Here is a 13,090-nt window from a genome sequence, read left to right as displayed (position 1 = left end):
ACGCGTGTGGTACTGTGTATGCGTAAGCTCGCGGCATGCGTAATCGGCGTACACCAGGTGCGCGATCATAACGTGAGCGGCCAGCAGGCGGCGAGCGCGGCGCAGAGCGGCGCAAGAGTGGGTATCGCGTGTGGAGCTGTATGTGTGTGTGCGCGCACGTTCACGACGTGTATAATACAGGTGCGCGATCCTAACGTGAGTGGTCTGTGTTGAGTGAGTGCCGCGCATAGCTGTGTGTGGGTGTGCGCGTACGTAATTAACCATGCCTACTACGCCGACCCGCGGGGGAGGGGAATCCTCGAGTGACGGCTCTCACCCCATGGGTGAAGAACCCAACAGCGGTTCGCCTAGCAGCGTGGGGGCGAGTAATGAGGTTAACCCGGCCGTTAGGGGTACCGAGGGAGGGATCTCGGGGCCAGCGACCCTAACACAGTCACGAAAGCTTCAAATCTGGCTTTATAGCTGATTTTCTTTGTTTTCAGATCCAGGATGAGTTTCAGAGAATCACAACGGTACACCTTGAATCAAAATTCATGTCCAAGCTGGATGAATACACAACCCAGGCTTCTGAGCCTCTTCCACTCCAAGGGCGGAACCATGGGGTTGAAGTTGCAGGCCATCCTACTCAAGGTATCTTCACTGAGTATTATGTTTGCTAATATTTTATTTTTAGGGATGTTGTGATCAAACTGCTCAAATATTATTAGCTTATTAAATAAATCTACAGGAGGTAATGTTAGCCTGTGATTACCTCTACAAAAAGAGTACGAAATAATTGCATACCTTTTTTGTGCTGTCTCAGGGACTGGTCTAATTAAACACTTCCTGTCATTACTGAGGTTTTCCAGGGAACCAGCTGTGACTCCAGGAAGTCATTGGTCCCAGCCAAGAAATAGTGCATAGCACATCAACTCCCATAACACGTTCCTTCGGAGTGGGTAGGTAGGAACTTGGTTGGACAGCGCATTCGTGCACGACAGACAGACAAATAATACCTGGTGGGCAGTGTGGAACCTGTTGTTCCTACCTGTATAAGTGTAGTGTATCGTGTCGTGTATAGTGTAGTGTGTTGGTTAAACGTTGAGTTTTATAGGGGCACCACGGGGTGACCAACCCCTCCCCACCCAGCCCCACCCCTCCCACCCCCCACCCAGCCCCTCCCCTCTCCACCCAGCCCCACCCCTCCCACCCCCACCCTCCCCTCCCCATATGCACGACAGACAGACAAAACATTCCTGCGGGGGGAGCTGGTAGTAACGTTGGGTTGCTCGGTCAATGGCCAGGGTCAACGGCGGCGTGGTGTATTCCGCAAATATGCCCGACTGAAGGCGGGCACAAGCCGGCATGAGTAGGTTAAACGTTGATACAGGTAGGAACAACAGGTTCCAAACTGCCCACCAGGGATTGTTTGTCTGTCGTGCATCGGAATGCAGCCCACCCATGCACCCCCCCACCGACCGCCGAGCAGGGCCACGATTGGTTGAGGATGTCGGGGAGGGTGGGGGGAAGGTAAACACGCCCAATCATCCAACTGCCCCCCCCCCTGAACGCCGCGCTGAGTGTGTGTGAGTCTGAGAGTGTGAGAGTGTGTGTGTGTGAGTCTGAGAGTGTGAGAGTGAGTGTGTGTGTGTGAGTCTGAGAGTGTGAGAGTGTGTGTGTGTGAGTCTGAGAGTGTGTGAGTCTGAAAGGGGAGAGGGAGGGGAGAGGGAGGGAGGGGAGAGTGAGGGGAGGGGAGAGTGAGGGGAGTAGAGAGGGAGAGGGAGGGGAGAGGGAGGGGAGGGGAGAGGGAGGTAAGCAAATATTTAAAAAAACATAAAAACTAAATGATGAACGAAGCAAAGTGCCGACTACACTGAGCATCTTCTTGTTTCGTAAAAAAAGAGAGGGAGAGGGAGGGAGGGGAGGGTAGAGGGAGGAGAGAGGGAGGGAGGGGAGCGGAGGGGAGGTCATTTTATTTCCCAATGAATAGTGGGTGGGGGTTCGTGGGTGGGGCGAGTGGATCGTGGGTGGGGGTTAGTGGGTGGGGCTCGTGGATAGTGGGTGGGGGTTAGTGGGTGGGGCTCGTGGATCGTGAGTGGGGGTTAGTGGGTGGGGCGAGAGGATCGTGAGTGGGGGTTAGTGGGTGGGGATTAGTGGGTGGGGGGTGTGGCTGTATCCTCCCATGCGGAAGAACAGCAGGCGGCTGCTGACATTCGTGCGACGTCGCAATCAGCAGCAAGCGACAGTGACAGCTGCTGTAGTGGCTGATGCGTGGTCGCCATCTCTCTTCTCTGCGTGCTGTGTAAGTAGCGAACATCCGGGGGAGGGTGGACTCACGACTGCTGTGCCAGGCTAGGTGCAGGAGGTCACGGGACAGACCCTGCAGTTGTCTATGGGGACGACTGCTGTGCCAGGCTAGGTGCAGGAGGTCACGGGACAGACCCTGCAAGTGTCTATGGGGACGACTGCTGCGCCAGGCTAGGTGCAGGAGGTCACGGGACAGACCCTGCAAGTGTCTATGGGGACGACTGCTGTGCCAGGCTAGGTGCAGGAGGTCACGGGACAGACCCTGCAAGTGTCTATGGGGACGACTGCTGCGCCAGGCTAGGTGCAGGAGGTCACGGGACAGACCCTGCAAGTGTCTATGGGGACGACTGCTGTGCCAGGCTAGGTGCAGGAGGTCATGGGACAGACCCTGCAAGTGTCTATGGGGACGACTGCTGTGCCAGGCTAGGGCAGGAGGTCACGGGACAGACCCTGCAAGTGTCTATGGGGACGACTGCTGTGCCAGGCTAGGTGCAGGAGGTCACGGGACAGACCCTGCAGGTATCTATGGGGATGACTACTGTGCCAGGCTAGGTGCAGGAGGTCACGGGACAGACCCTGCAGTTGTCTATGGGGATAACTGCTGTGCCAGGCTAGGTGCACGAGGTCACGGGACAGACCCTGCAGGTGTCTATGGGGATGACTGCTGTGCCAGGCTAGGTTCAGGAGGTCACGGGACAGACCCAGAAGGTGTCTATGGGGACGACTGCTGTGCCAGGCTAGGTGCATGAGGTCACGGGACAGACCCTGCAGGTGTCTATGGGGATGACTGATGTGCCAGGCTAGGTGCAGGAGGTCACGGGACAGACCCTGCAGTTGTCTATGGGGTCGACTGCTGTGCCAGGCTAGGTGCACGAGGTCACGGGACAGACCCTGCAGGTGTCTATGGGGATGACTGCTGTGCCAGGCTAGGTTCAGGAGGTCACGGGACAGACCCAGAAGGTGTCTATGGGGACGACTGCTGTGCCAGGCTAGGTGCATGAGGTCACGGACAGACCCAGCAGGTGTCTATGGGGATGAATGTTGTGCCAGGCTAGGTGCACGAGGTCACGGGACAGACCCTGCAGGTGTCTATGGGGATGACTGCTGTTCCAGGCTAGGTGCATGAGGTCACGGGACATACTCTGTAGGTGTCTATGGGGATGACTGCTGTGCCAGGCTAGGTGCAGGAGGTCACGGGACAGACCCTGCAGTTGTCTATGGGGTTGACTGCTGTGCCAGGCTAGGTGCACGAGGTCACGGGACAGACCCTGCAGGTGTCTATGGGGATGACTGCTGTGCCAGGCTAGGTTCAGGAGGTCACAGGACAGACCCAGAAGGTGTCTATGGGGGCGACTGCTGTGCCAGGCTAGGTGCATGAGGTCACGGGACAGACCCAGCAGGTGTCTATGGGGATGACTGCTGTGCCAGGCTAGGTGCATGAGGTCACGGGACAGACCCTGCAGGTGTCTATGGGGATGACTGCTGTGCCAGGCTATGTGCATGAGAATACGGGACAGACCCAGCAGGTGGCTATGGGGATGACTGCTGTGCCAGGCTAGGTGCATGAGGTCACGGGACAGACCCAGCAGGTGTCTATGGGGATGACTGCTGTGCCAGGCTAGGTGCATGAGGTCACGGGACAGACCCTGCAGGTGTCTATGGGGATGACTGCTGTGCCAGGCTAGGTGCATGAGGTCATGGGACAGACCCAGCAGGTGGCTATGGGGATGGCTGCTGTGCCAGGCTAGGTGCATGAGGTCATGGGACAGACCCTGCAGGTGTCTATGGGGATGACCGATTGGAACGAATAATAATAAGTTATGCATTATTCATTTACCTGATACGATCTGAGAGTCGTCGTTCTATCCACTGAACCTTTGTAACGCTGCGTTTATGATTTTCCCTCGAGTTGGCGGATGACACCAGCAGTTCAGATAACACCCTTGAACCTTAGAGTGTAACACGTGCCCTGGAACACATCCAGCATTGGGTAGACCTGCACCTAGTCTGGTACAGCGCGTTGCTACAACTGCGTCAACTCCGTGCTGTTTACTCATGGACATCGGCCACGTCTCAGTTGCGCAATGATGTTCCCTGCAACCCGTCTCTGCCCATGAGTTGCGCAATGATGTTGCCTGCAACTCGGATCTCTTTTCCCCACGAGTTGCGCAGTGATGTTGCCTGCAACTCGATCTCTTCCACTTGGACGTCTCTGCAACCAGTTGCTCACAGCGATGGTGTAGACTGCGCCTCCAAGCCGTCGATCCGGTTCTGAGTTTCTGAGCCCTGCAGCAGAGTGCGGGGACCCAACTCCATCCGTTCACTCCCTCTCTGCCCCGTGGGCGGTGTTAGTCTGTGGGTGCGGTGTTGGTCTGTGGGTGCGGTGTTGGTCTGTGGGTGCGGTGTTGGTCTGCGGGTGCGGTGTTAGTCTGCGAGTGCGGTGTTAGTCTGCGAGTGCGATGTTAGTCTGCGAGTGCGGTGTTGGTCTGTGGGTGCGGTGTTAGTCTGTGGGTGCGGTGTTAGTCTACGGGAAGTGTTAGTCTATGGATGCAGCGATAGTCTATGGGTGCAGTGTCATTGGGCAGTGTTAGTCTATCGGCTGTGTTAGTCTATGGGTGTGGTTATAGTCTATGGGTGCGGTGTTGGTCTATGGGTACTGTTCGTTTATGGGTGCGGCCTTTCTTCTGTGGGTGCAGTGTCATTGGGGAGTGTTTGTGCGGCTAATTCAGACTTGATTGCTTGTTGTAAACGGGTGTGTCTATTTGGTGTGCATGTGTTTTTTTAGCATCACCATAATCATCGTCATCATCACCGTGAGCACCATCATCATCACCAAAATAATCACCACCATCAACACCACCATCAGCGGCCTCACTCTTTCATAGGCTGCTAGTACATATTTAGGATAACAAAAGAGACAACCCCACATCATGGGACCACCTTTGCCAGTTCCAAAATATGAGAATAGGGTTTTCCCCTTTTTTCTGGCAACTAAACAGGTGTAAAGATGTTAAAACACCAAACTTAAACCTTTTACAGGAAATCATGTCTGCATTAACTACAATACTTGTGGTCAGAATGCAAAAAATCACTCTGATAATATTTGCATTTTCTTTGAAACTGATTGGTCCACACCAGAGACAGCTTTCTTTTAGAGTCTATGGCTAGTAATAGTCTCCGGGTGCGGTGATAGTCTATGGGCTGCGGTGCTAGTCTATGGGCAGTGTTCGTATCTTTATTTCACAAAGCTGTCTCTGGTGTGGACCAATCAGTTTCAAAGACAGTTGCATATATTATCAGCGTTTTTTTTAAATTCTGACCACAAGTATTGTGGTTAATGCCGACGTGATTCCTTGTAAAAGGTTTCAGTTTGGTGTTTTCACATCTTAACACACCTACTCTTAGGTTTTTTCGGTAAAGTCACGTAGGGGGAAAATAAATAAATAATAAAATAACCAATAAAAATACTAGCAATAATAATAATAGAAATAAAATAATAAATAAAAAACTAAGAGTCTTAATCCTTGCAGTCACGAAAGCTTCAAATCTAGACTTAAAACACCCGTTTTGTTGCCCGAAAAAAGGGGAAAAACATCTTCTCAGACCACCACACAGTTTGAGCAGCAGCGGGCAGCAGTTCCATAAATGAGTTAACATTTTTTTACCGAAACTTGTTATCAGGCGAATGCCCACAGCACAAACTTTGCATACCACTAACACCTCAACCAAAGACAAAGGTCCCCCGTGTAGCCTGGAACAGACTGCTGGGGCAAGTGCTGTTTGTTAGTAGTAGCGATCAGCCCCAGTAGCGCCTATGAAGGCCACTGGCACGCACAGAGGGGGTGGGTGGCCAGCACCACGCCCGCCCGGCTGCCTTCGTCTCTACATCTGTTATATGGTAGTGTATAGTAGTGTAGTGTATAGTGTAGTGTATAGTAGTGAAGTGTATAGTAGTGTATAGTGTAGTGTATCGTAGTGTAGTGTAAAGTGTAGTGTATAGTGTGGTGTATAGTAGCGTAGTATGATGTGGTGTATTTTATGTTTACTGCTACACCACTGCACCAGCGACCCATTTGAGGTCAGGTGGCTCAGGGCCGGTTCAAATATTCGTCACTGGCGTTGGTGGTGGCCGTGAGCGAGAATCGAACTCGGGTTGCCGGGTTCGTAGTGCAGCGTTGACCTGGCCGCCACCACCGCCACCACCGCTGGCACCTGCACCATCGTCACCACCACCTCCACCACTAACACCACCCCCACCACAACCACACACACCACCAGCAGCACTCCTTCCAGCACCACCCCCACCACCACCTCCCCCACCATCACCAGGGCGAGGTGGAATTTTGCTCGTGCCGCGTGAGTCATTTGGCTCGAACTCCGTGTCGCCTTATAACTGGTACTTATTTCTTCAGTGTGCCAGTGAGTTGCCTCATTGCTGTCCCCCCTCCTCTCACACACAGGAACCGCCATCTGCAATCATGAATTGTGGACTCATCTTCATTCATGAGTATCAAGAGAAAGGTGAGTGTGTGTGGGTGTACGCAGGATGAGTGTGTGTGTGTACTCAGGATGAGTGTGTGTGTGTGTACTCAGGATGAGTGTGTGTGTGTACTCAGGATGAGTGTGTGTGTGTGTGTACGCAGGATGAGTGTGTGTGTGTATGCAGGATGAGTGTGTGTGTGTACTCAGGATGAGTGTGTGTGTGTACTCAGGATGAGTGTGTGTGTACTCAGGATGAGTGTGTGTGTGTGTGTACGCAGGATGAGTGTGTGTGTGTATGCAGGATGAGTGTGTGTGTGTATGCAGGATGAGTGTGTGTGTGTACTCAGGATGAGTGTGTGTGTACTCAGGATGAGTGTGTGTGTCTGTACGCAGGATGAGTGTGTGTGTGTACGCAGGATGAGTGTGTGTGTGTACGCAGGATGAGTGTGTGTGTGTACTCAGTGTGAGTGTGTGTGTGTACTCAGTGTGAGTGTGTGTGTGTACGCAGGATGAGTGTGTGTGTGTACTCAGGATGAGTGTGTGTGTGTACTCAGGATGAGTGAGTGTGTGTACTCAGGATGAGTGTGTGTGTGTACTCAGGATGAGTGTGTGTGTGTACTCAGGATGAGTGTGTGTGGTGTACACGTGTATGTGTGTGTGTACTCTATTGAGGAGGCTCATGAAGGACGCTGCCACTGGTCAGTTGGAGGCAGTCGCCCTCCAACAGCAGCGGAGGGCATGGGAGTGACGCTCACAACAATGAGTGGAGCGCGAGTTGGCACAGTAGTGGACATTGCTGGTGCATCTGCCAGTCATCTCAGTGGGTCAACCCATGGCACCTTCTGGGTCTGTACCGTGATCTCCTGCCATCAGCGACCCTTGGACACTTAACGTGGCCTGAAAGTGCACCTAGACTGGCACAGGTGCCGTTGTGACGTCACCGTCACTTAGTGGCGAATTGCAGGTGTTCTGTGTACGTGTGTGGCGCTATCTGAACCAGTCCTGGGCCTCCCCTAGGTTGACTCAGCCTCAAATAAGTACCTGGTGCCACAAGGGAGACAAAGGCGGCCGAACGTTGTGCTGGCCACCCAATGCTTCATGTACCGTGCTGGCCTTTATTAGTGATGCTCGCTATCAGCTCTTGCCCCAATAGTCTGCTGAGGCTATACAGGGTAGCTTTTTCTTTGTTGTGTGTATGTCGGTATTTTTTTACTTAAAACTTACGTGACTACAGGAATTAATATTCTATGGTTCTTTCGGTAAAGTCATGTAGATAGAAAAATACAAATTAAAATAAAGTGAATAAAAAAAATAAACAAAAACCACGACGTTTCAATCACAACACAAGTGATCGTCTCCAGGAGGAAAGGCGATGTCTTGTGTTGTGACCGAAACGTTGTGGTTTTTGTTTCATTTTTATTTAATTTGTATTATTTGTATTCACTTTATTTTCATTATTATTTTTCTTCTATTTACGTGACTTTACCTAAAGAACCAAAGAATATACCATTGGAACCTCATTTGCCAATCAAAAATATGATAATTGTTTTTTTTACCCTTCTATCTGGCAACAAAACTGACACCTTTTTAACAAGGAGTCATGTTTACATAGACCACAATACCTGCAGTCATAATGCAAACAAAAAACATAACTCTGATAATGTATGCACTGTCCTTTAAGTTGATTGGTCCACACCCGAGATGACGCCTTTTGGCGTCATCTGGTCCAACCCATGTGAGACTAGGCTCTAAGGAAAGCTGTCTCGGGTGTGGACCAATCAATTTCAAGGACAGTGCACATTATCAGAGTTATGTTTTTTGTTTGCATTATGACTGCAGGTATTGTGGTCTATGTAAACATGACTCCTTGTTAAAAAGGTGTCAGTTTTGTTGCCAGATAGAAGGGTAAAAAACCAATTATCAACCAAAGAATATGTCTGTCTTTCTGGAGAGGTGGGTGGGGCTAGCGGCTGAGGGGGCATGGCTGTGACATAATGGGTGGGGCTAGTGACTAAGCGGGTGTCATTTTGAAAGGAAAAAACGTTGTTCATGATAATACGAGATTCGCCTCACCTCACCTGACCTCACCTCACTTCACCTGACCCCAGCTCACCCGACCTCACCAAATCACCTGACCTCTCCTCACACGACCTCACTTCATCTCACCTGACCTCACCTCACCAACTCACCTTACCTCACCTGACCACTCCTCACCTCACCCGACCTCACCTCACCAACTCGCCTGACCTCACGTGACCTCACCTGACCTATCCTCACCAGCTGTGCCGCTGAAGGCCGTGTCGGTGGAGGTGAGCGTGCAGGGCTTTGTGGCCTCTGTGCGTGCCACGCTCAGCTACCTCAACGCCGAGGCCTTCCCGGTGGAGGCCTCCTTCCTCTTCCCGCTGGACGACGACTCGGCGGTGCACGCGTTCAGCGCCAGCCTCAACGGGCGCCACATCGATGCCATCATCAAGGAGAAGGAGAAGGTGAATGGGTGGGTAGTGGGTGAGTGAGTGGGTGGGTTTGTTAGTGGGTGAGTGAGTGGGTGGATGAATGGGTGAGTGAGTGGGTGGGTGAGTGGGTGGATTAGTGGGTGGGTGAGTGAGTGGGTGAGTGAGGGGTGAGGGGTGGGTGAGTGAGTGAGTGGGCGAGTGGTTGAGTGGCTAGGTGGGTGAGTGAGTGGGTGGGTGGTGGTAGAGTGGTGCATTTGAGTGGGTGAGTGAGTGGGTGGAGAAGGAGATGGTATGGATACCGGGGCGGCCCATCCCACTGCAGTGGCCAGGGGTAGCTGTGTCATTTGTGGGTGGAGATTGCGGCTGAGTGGGCGAGGCTATGTCAAAGTGGGCGGGGCTCTAGCCGGAGTGGACATGACTGGGCAGTGGACGTGCAACGGTTGGCGTGCTTTGCTACGAACCCTGGCGGTCCGAGTTCATTTCCCACTCACGGCCACCAACACAAGTGATAGTGATTATCTGAACGGGTCCTGGGCCTCTCCTAGGTAGACTCAGTCTTAAATGAGTAGCCGGTGCGGTGGTGTAAATATCGCCACTGGGGACACAAAGGCGGCCAGGTGTGGAGTTGGCCACCCACCTAACCCATCGTGTGCCGTGCCGGCCTTCATATGTGCTCGCTAACAGCACTTGCCCGAACAGTCTGTTCAGGCTATATGGGGGATGTTTGTCTTTGGTGTGAGGGTATGTGGGTAAATGGGTGAGTGGGTGAGAGAGTGGGTGAGTTTGTGAGTGGGTGGGTAGGTGTGTGTGCTAGTCAATGAGTTAGTGAGTGAGTAGGTGAGTGTGCTAGTCAATGGGTTAGTGAGTGGTTGAGTGAGTGAGTGGGTGAGTGAGTGTGTGAGTGGGTTAGTGTGTGTGCTAGTCAATGAGTTAGTGAGTGGGTAGGTGAGCGTGCTAGTGAATGCTTTAGTGAGTGGTTGAGTGAGTTAGTGGGTGGCTGAGTGAGTGAGTGGGTGGATGTGTGAGTGGATGAATGGCACCGTGTCTCCCACGGGGTGCATCGTGTCCCCAGGCCAAGGAGGAGTACGACGATGCGATGAGCTCCGGCCACACGGCCTTCCTGCTCTCCGAGGACCGGGGCGACGTGTTCCAGTGCATGCTGGGCAACCTGGGGGCGGGCGAGGGGGCGGAGCTGCGGGTGGAGTTTGTGAGCGAGTTGGCGGTGGAGCCGGACGGAGCGGTGAGATTCTGCCTGCCCACGGTGCTCAACCCTCGCTACACGCCGCCAGGTGAGGTGACGAGATGACTACAACACAGCGGTCGTAACGCAGCGATATCGCGGTGAGAACAATGTGGCCAATTTGAACTCGCTGGCTCAGTCTCCGACACGGAGGACCCGGAGAAAAATCCATGCGACAACGGGGAGAGAGACACCGCAAACTCCAAATATACAGCAGGTGTCAGGACTGGTATCGAACCCACAAACTCCTGTACCAGGCGAGGGACTTAACATTTCCTAGCCACCGTGATGATGGTGAGAGAGAGAGAGACCGCAAACTCCAAATATACAGCAGCAGGCGTCAGGGTCGGGATCGAACCCACGACCTCCTGTATACTAGCCGAGGGAGTTAATATCTCCTAGCCAATGTGGCGCTCCCAGCAAGAAGGCCCCAACCGTCATCGTCCATCACCAACCACCATCACGTAACACGTTGCTTAAAACTGCAGCGAATCTGCGGCTCTCAGATCGGCCTTTTCAAGCCTCACTAGCTTAGTCTCCGACACGGCCATTGTGAACCTTACATTGACGAACACACGCCTCCTTCCCTCCCTCCCTCTGCTCTCTCCCTCTGCTCCCTTCCTTCCCATCCCCTCCCTCCCACCACCAGACTCATCACCAGCAGACTCTGCGCTGCCCTTCGTGCCGTTTGTGAGCTGCTCCCAGCCGCTGCCCTACTCAATGGCCTTCCGTCTCCGCGCCGAGGCTCCAGGAGGCATAGCTGCCGTCACCTCGGCCTGCGACCTTGGGCCGGTCTCCTTCTCGGGCCCTGGCAACTCCGTGGCTCAGGCAAGGGTGGCTACGTGCCGGCTCAGAGATGTTAACTTTCTCGCTTGGTACGCAAGAGGTTGTGGGTTCCGATCCCGACCCTGACGAAATGTTAACTACCTCTGCTGCTACCCAGGAGGTCGTGGGTTATGATCCCAATCCTGAAAAGATGTTAACTACTTTGCCTGGTATGCAGGAGGTCGTGAGTTCCGATCCCGACCCTGACGAGATGTTAATTACCTCGCCTGCTACGCAGGAGGTCGTGGGTTCCGAACCCGACCCTGACAAGATGTGAACTACCTCTCTTGGTATGCGTGAGGTCGTGGGTTCTGATCCTGACCCTGACGAGATGTTAACTACTTCGCCTGTTACGCAGGAATTTGGGGGTTCCAATCTTGACCCTGATGAGTTTGCGTCTCTCTTTCTCCACGTGGTGAGATTTTAACTACCTCACCTGGTAAACAGGAGGTCCTGGGTTCCGATTCCGGAGCATGTCTCACTCTGCCTCTCCCCGTGGCGTGATGTTATCTTCCCCACCTGGTATGCAGGAGGTCATGGGTTCGTTCCTGATTCTGAAACCTGTTGTATATTTGGAGTTTGCGGATCCTCCAGTTTTTCCCCTCCACATTTACAATCAAAGTCTCTACTAGTTTAAGAGTATTTGGCTACTGCTATACGTTTACACGTGATGAGGATGATAAGCCACTTGGTTGGGCTTTCATTTGTGATTGCCAGGTCACTTCTGAAAATAGTTTAGTTTTAGTATGGATCTCTATGAGTATGGGTGTTTTGTGGGTCACTATGGCTCTGTATGAGTCTCTGCTTCTATATGAATATCTGGGTCTCTGTGGGTCTCTATGGTTCTATATGAGACTCTGGGTCTCTATGGTTCTATATGAGTCTCTGGATCTCTGGTTCTGTACGAGTATCTCTGGGTCTCTATGGTTCTATATAAATCTCTGGGTCTCTGTGGGTCTTTATGGCTCTATATGAGTCTCTGGGTCTGTGGGTTGCGCCACGTAGCTCTGGATTGCGCCGGGTTCTGCCGGGTTGAATCAGACAGTTCTGGATTGCGCCGGGGTTGCGCGCGGATTGCGCCGGGGTTGCGTTTTTTGGTTGAACTATATGGTGGCCTTGAGCGGTGATGGCCTCCCTCCCTCCTCTACCACCCCTCCACTCCCTCCCTCCACTCCCTCCCACCCTCCCTCCCTCACCCTCCCTCCTGTCCCCTCCCCACTCCTGCTCCACCACCACCCCTACCGTGTGCCCAGGTGTCTCTGGGGGAAGGGTTCAAGATGGACCGTGATGTGGAGCTGTTTGTCCACCCAATCCAGAAGCACCGCCCCTTCGCACTGCTGGAGGCAGGCGGCACGGCTAAGGGTACGGAGATGCACACACACAGACACACACCAACAATAACAACAACTGCCATTCTCCACTAAGTGGCGGTGACGTCACCATGGCGCCTGTGTCAGGCCAGGTTCATTTTGAGGCCACGTGAAGTGTCAAAGGCTCGCTGCTGACAGGAGGTCTCAGCACAGATCCAGCAGGTGCCATGGGTTGGCCGATTGAGATGACCGGTAGATGCACCACCACCAGCTGTACCCCCCACTGTGCCAACTTGCTGCGTTTTAACCGCCCGGTGCTCCGCTCGTTGTTGTGAAAGTCGCTCCTCTGCCTTCCGTTCTTGCTGGAGGGCGACTGCCTCCAACTGCCCAGTAGCGTCCTTCACGAGCCTCCTCCATAGAGGCCGATCTTGAAACCACTGGGGCCAGTCATTGGCAGGTCCACTCAGCTCCACATCCTCTCGTACCGCATCAGT

The 13,090-nt window shown here is 53.2% G+C and overlaps 1 protein-coding gene across 7 annotated transcripts in view; it reads left to right on the top strand.

The window, feature by feature from the left end:
- Positions 1 to 2,159: 2,159 nt before the first annotated feature.
- LOC144948272 (von Willebrand factor A domain-containing protein 5A-like) overlaps positions 2,160 to 13,090 on the top strand; it is a 40,620-nt gene continuing 29,689 nt past the window's right edge. For all 7 annotated transcript variants that reach the window (XM_078877701.1, XM_078877698.1, XM_078877699.1 and 4 more), the window contains exons 1-6: positions 2,160 to 2,281; positions 6,747 to 6,807; positions 9,049 to 9,254; positions 10,294 to 10,510; positions 11,111 to 11,289; positions 12,540 to 12,648. In XM_078877701.1, coding sequence (XP_078733827.1) covers positions 2,162 to 2,281; positions 6,747 to 6,807; positions 9,049 to 9,254; positions 10,294 to 10,510; positions 11,111 to 11,289; positions 12,540 to 12,648 — 892 coding nt within the window. In that variant the 5' untranslated portion in view covers positions 2,160 to 2,161. The remainder of the gene's footprint in view (positions 2,282 to 6,746; positions 6,808 to 9,048; positions 9,255 to 10,293; positions 10,511 to 11,110; positions 11,290 to 12,539; positions 12,649 to 13,090) is intronic.

Source organism: Lampetra fluviatilis, chromosome 48 (assembly GCF_964198595.1).
Source record: "Lampetra fluviatilis chromosome 48, kcLamFluv1.1, whole genome shotgun sequence".
In the NCBI taxonomy this organism is placed as follows: domain Eukaryota; kingdom Metazoa; phylum Chordata; class Hyperoartia; order Petromyzontiformes; family Petromyzontidae; genus Lampetra; species Lampetra fluviatilis.
The sequence above is the reverse complement of the archived record's forward strand: the minus strand, read 5'-3'. Positions and strand labels throughout refer to the sequence as shown.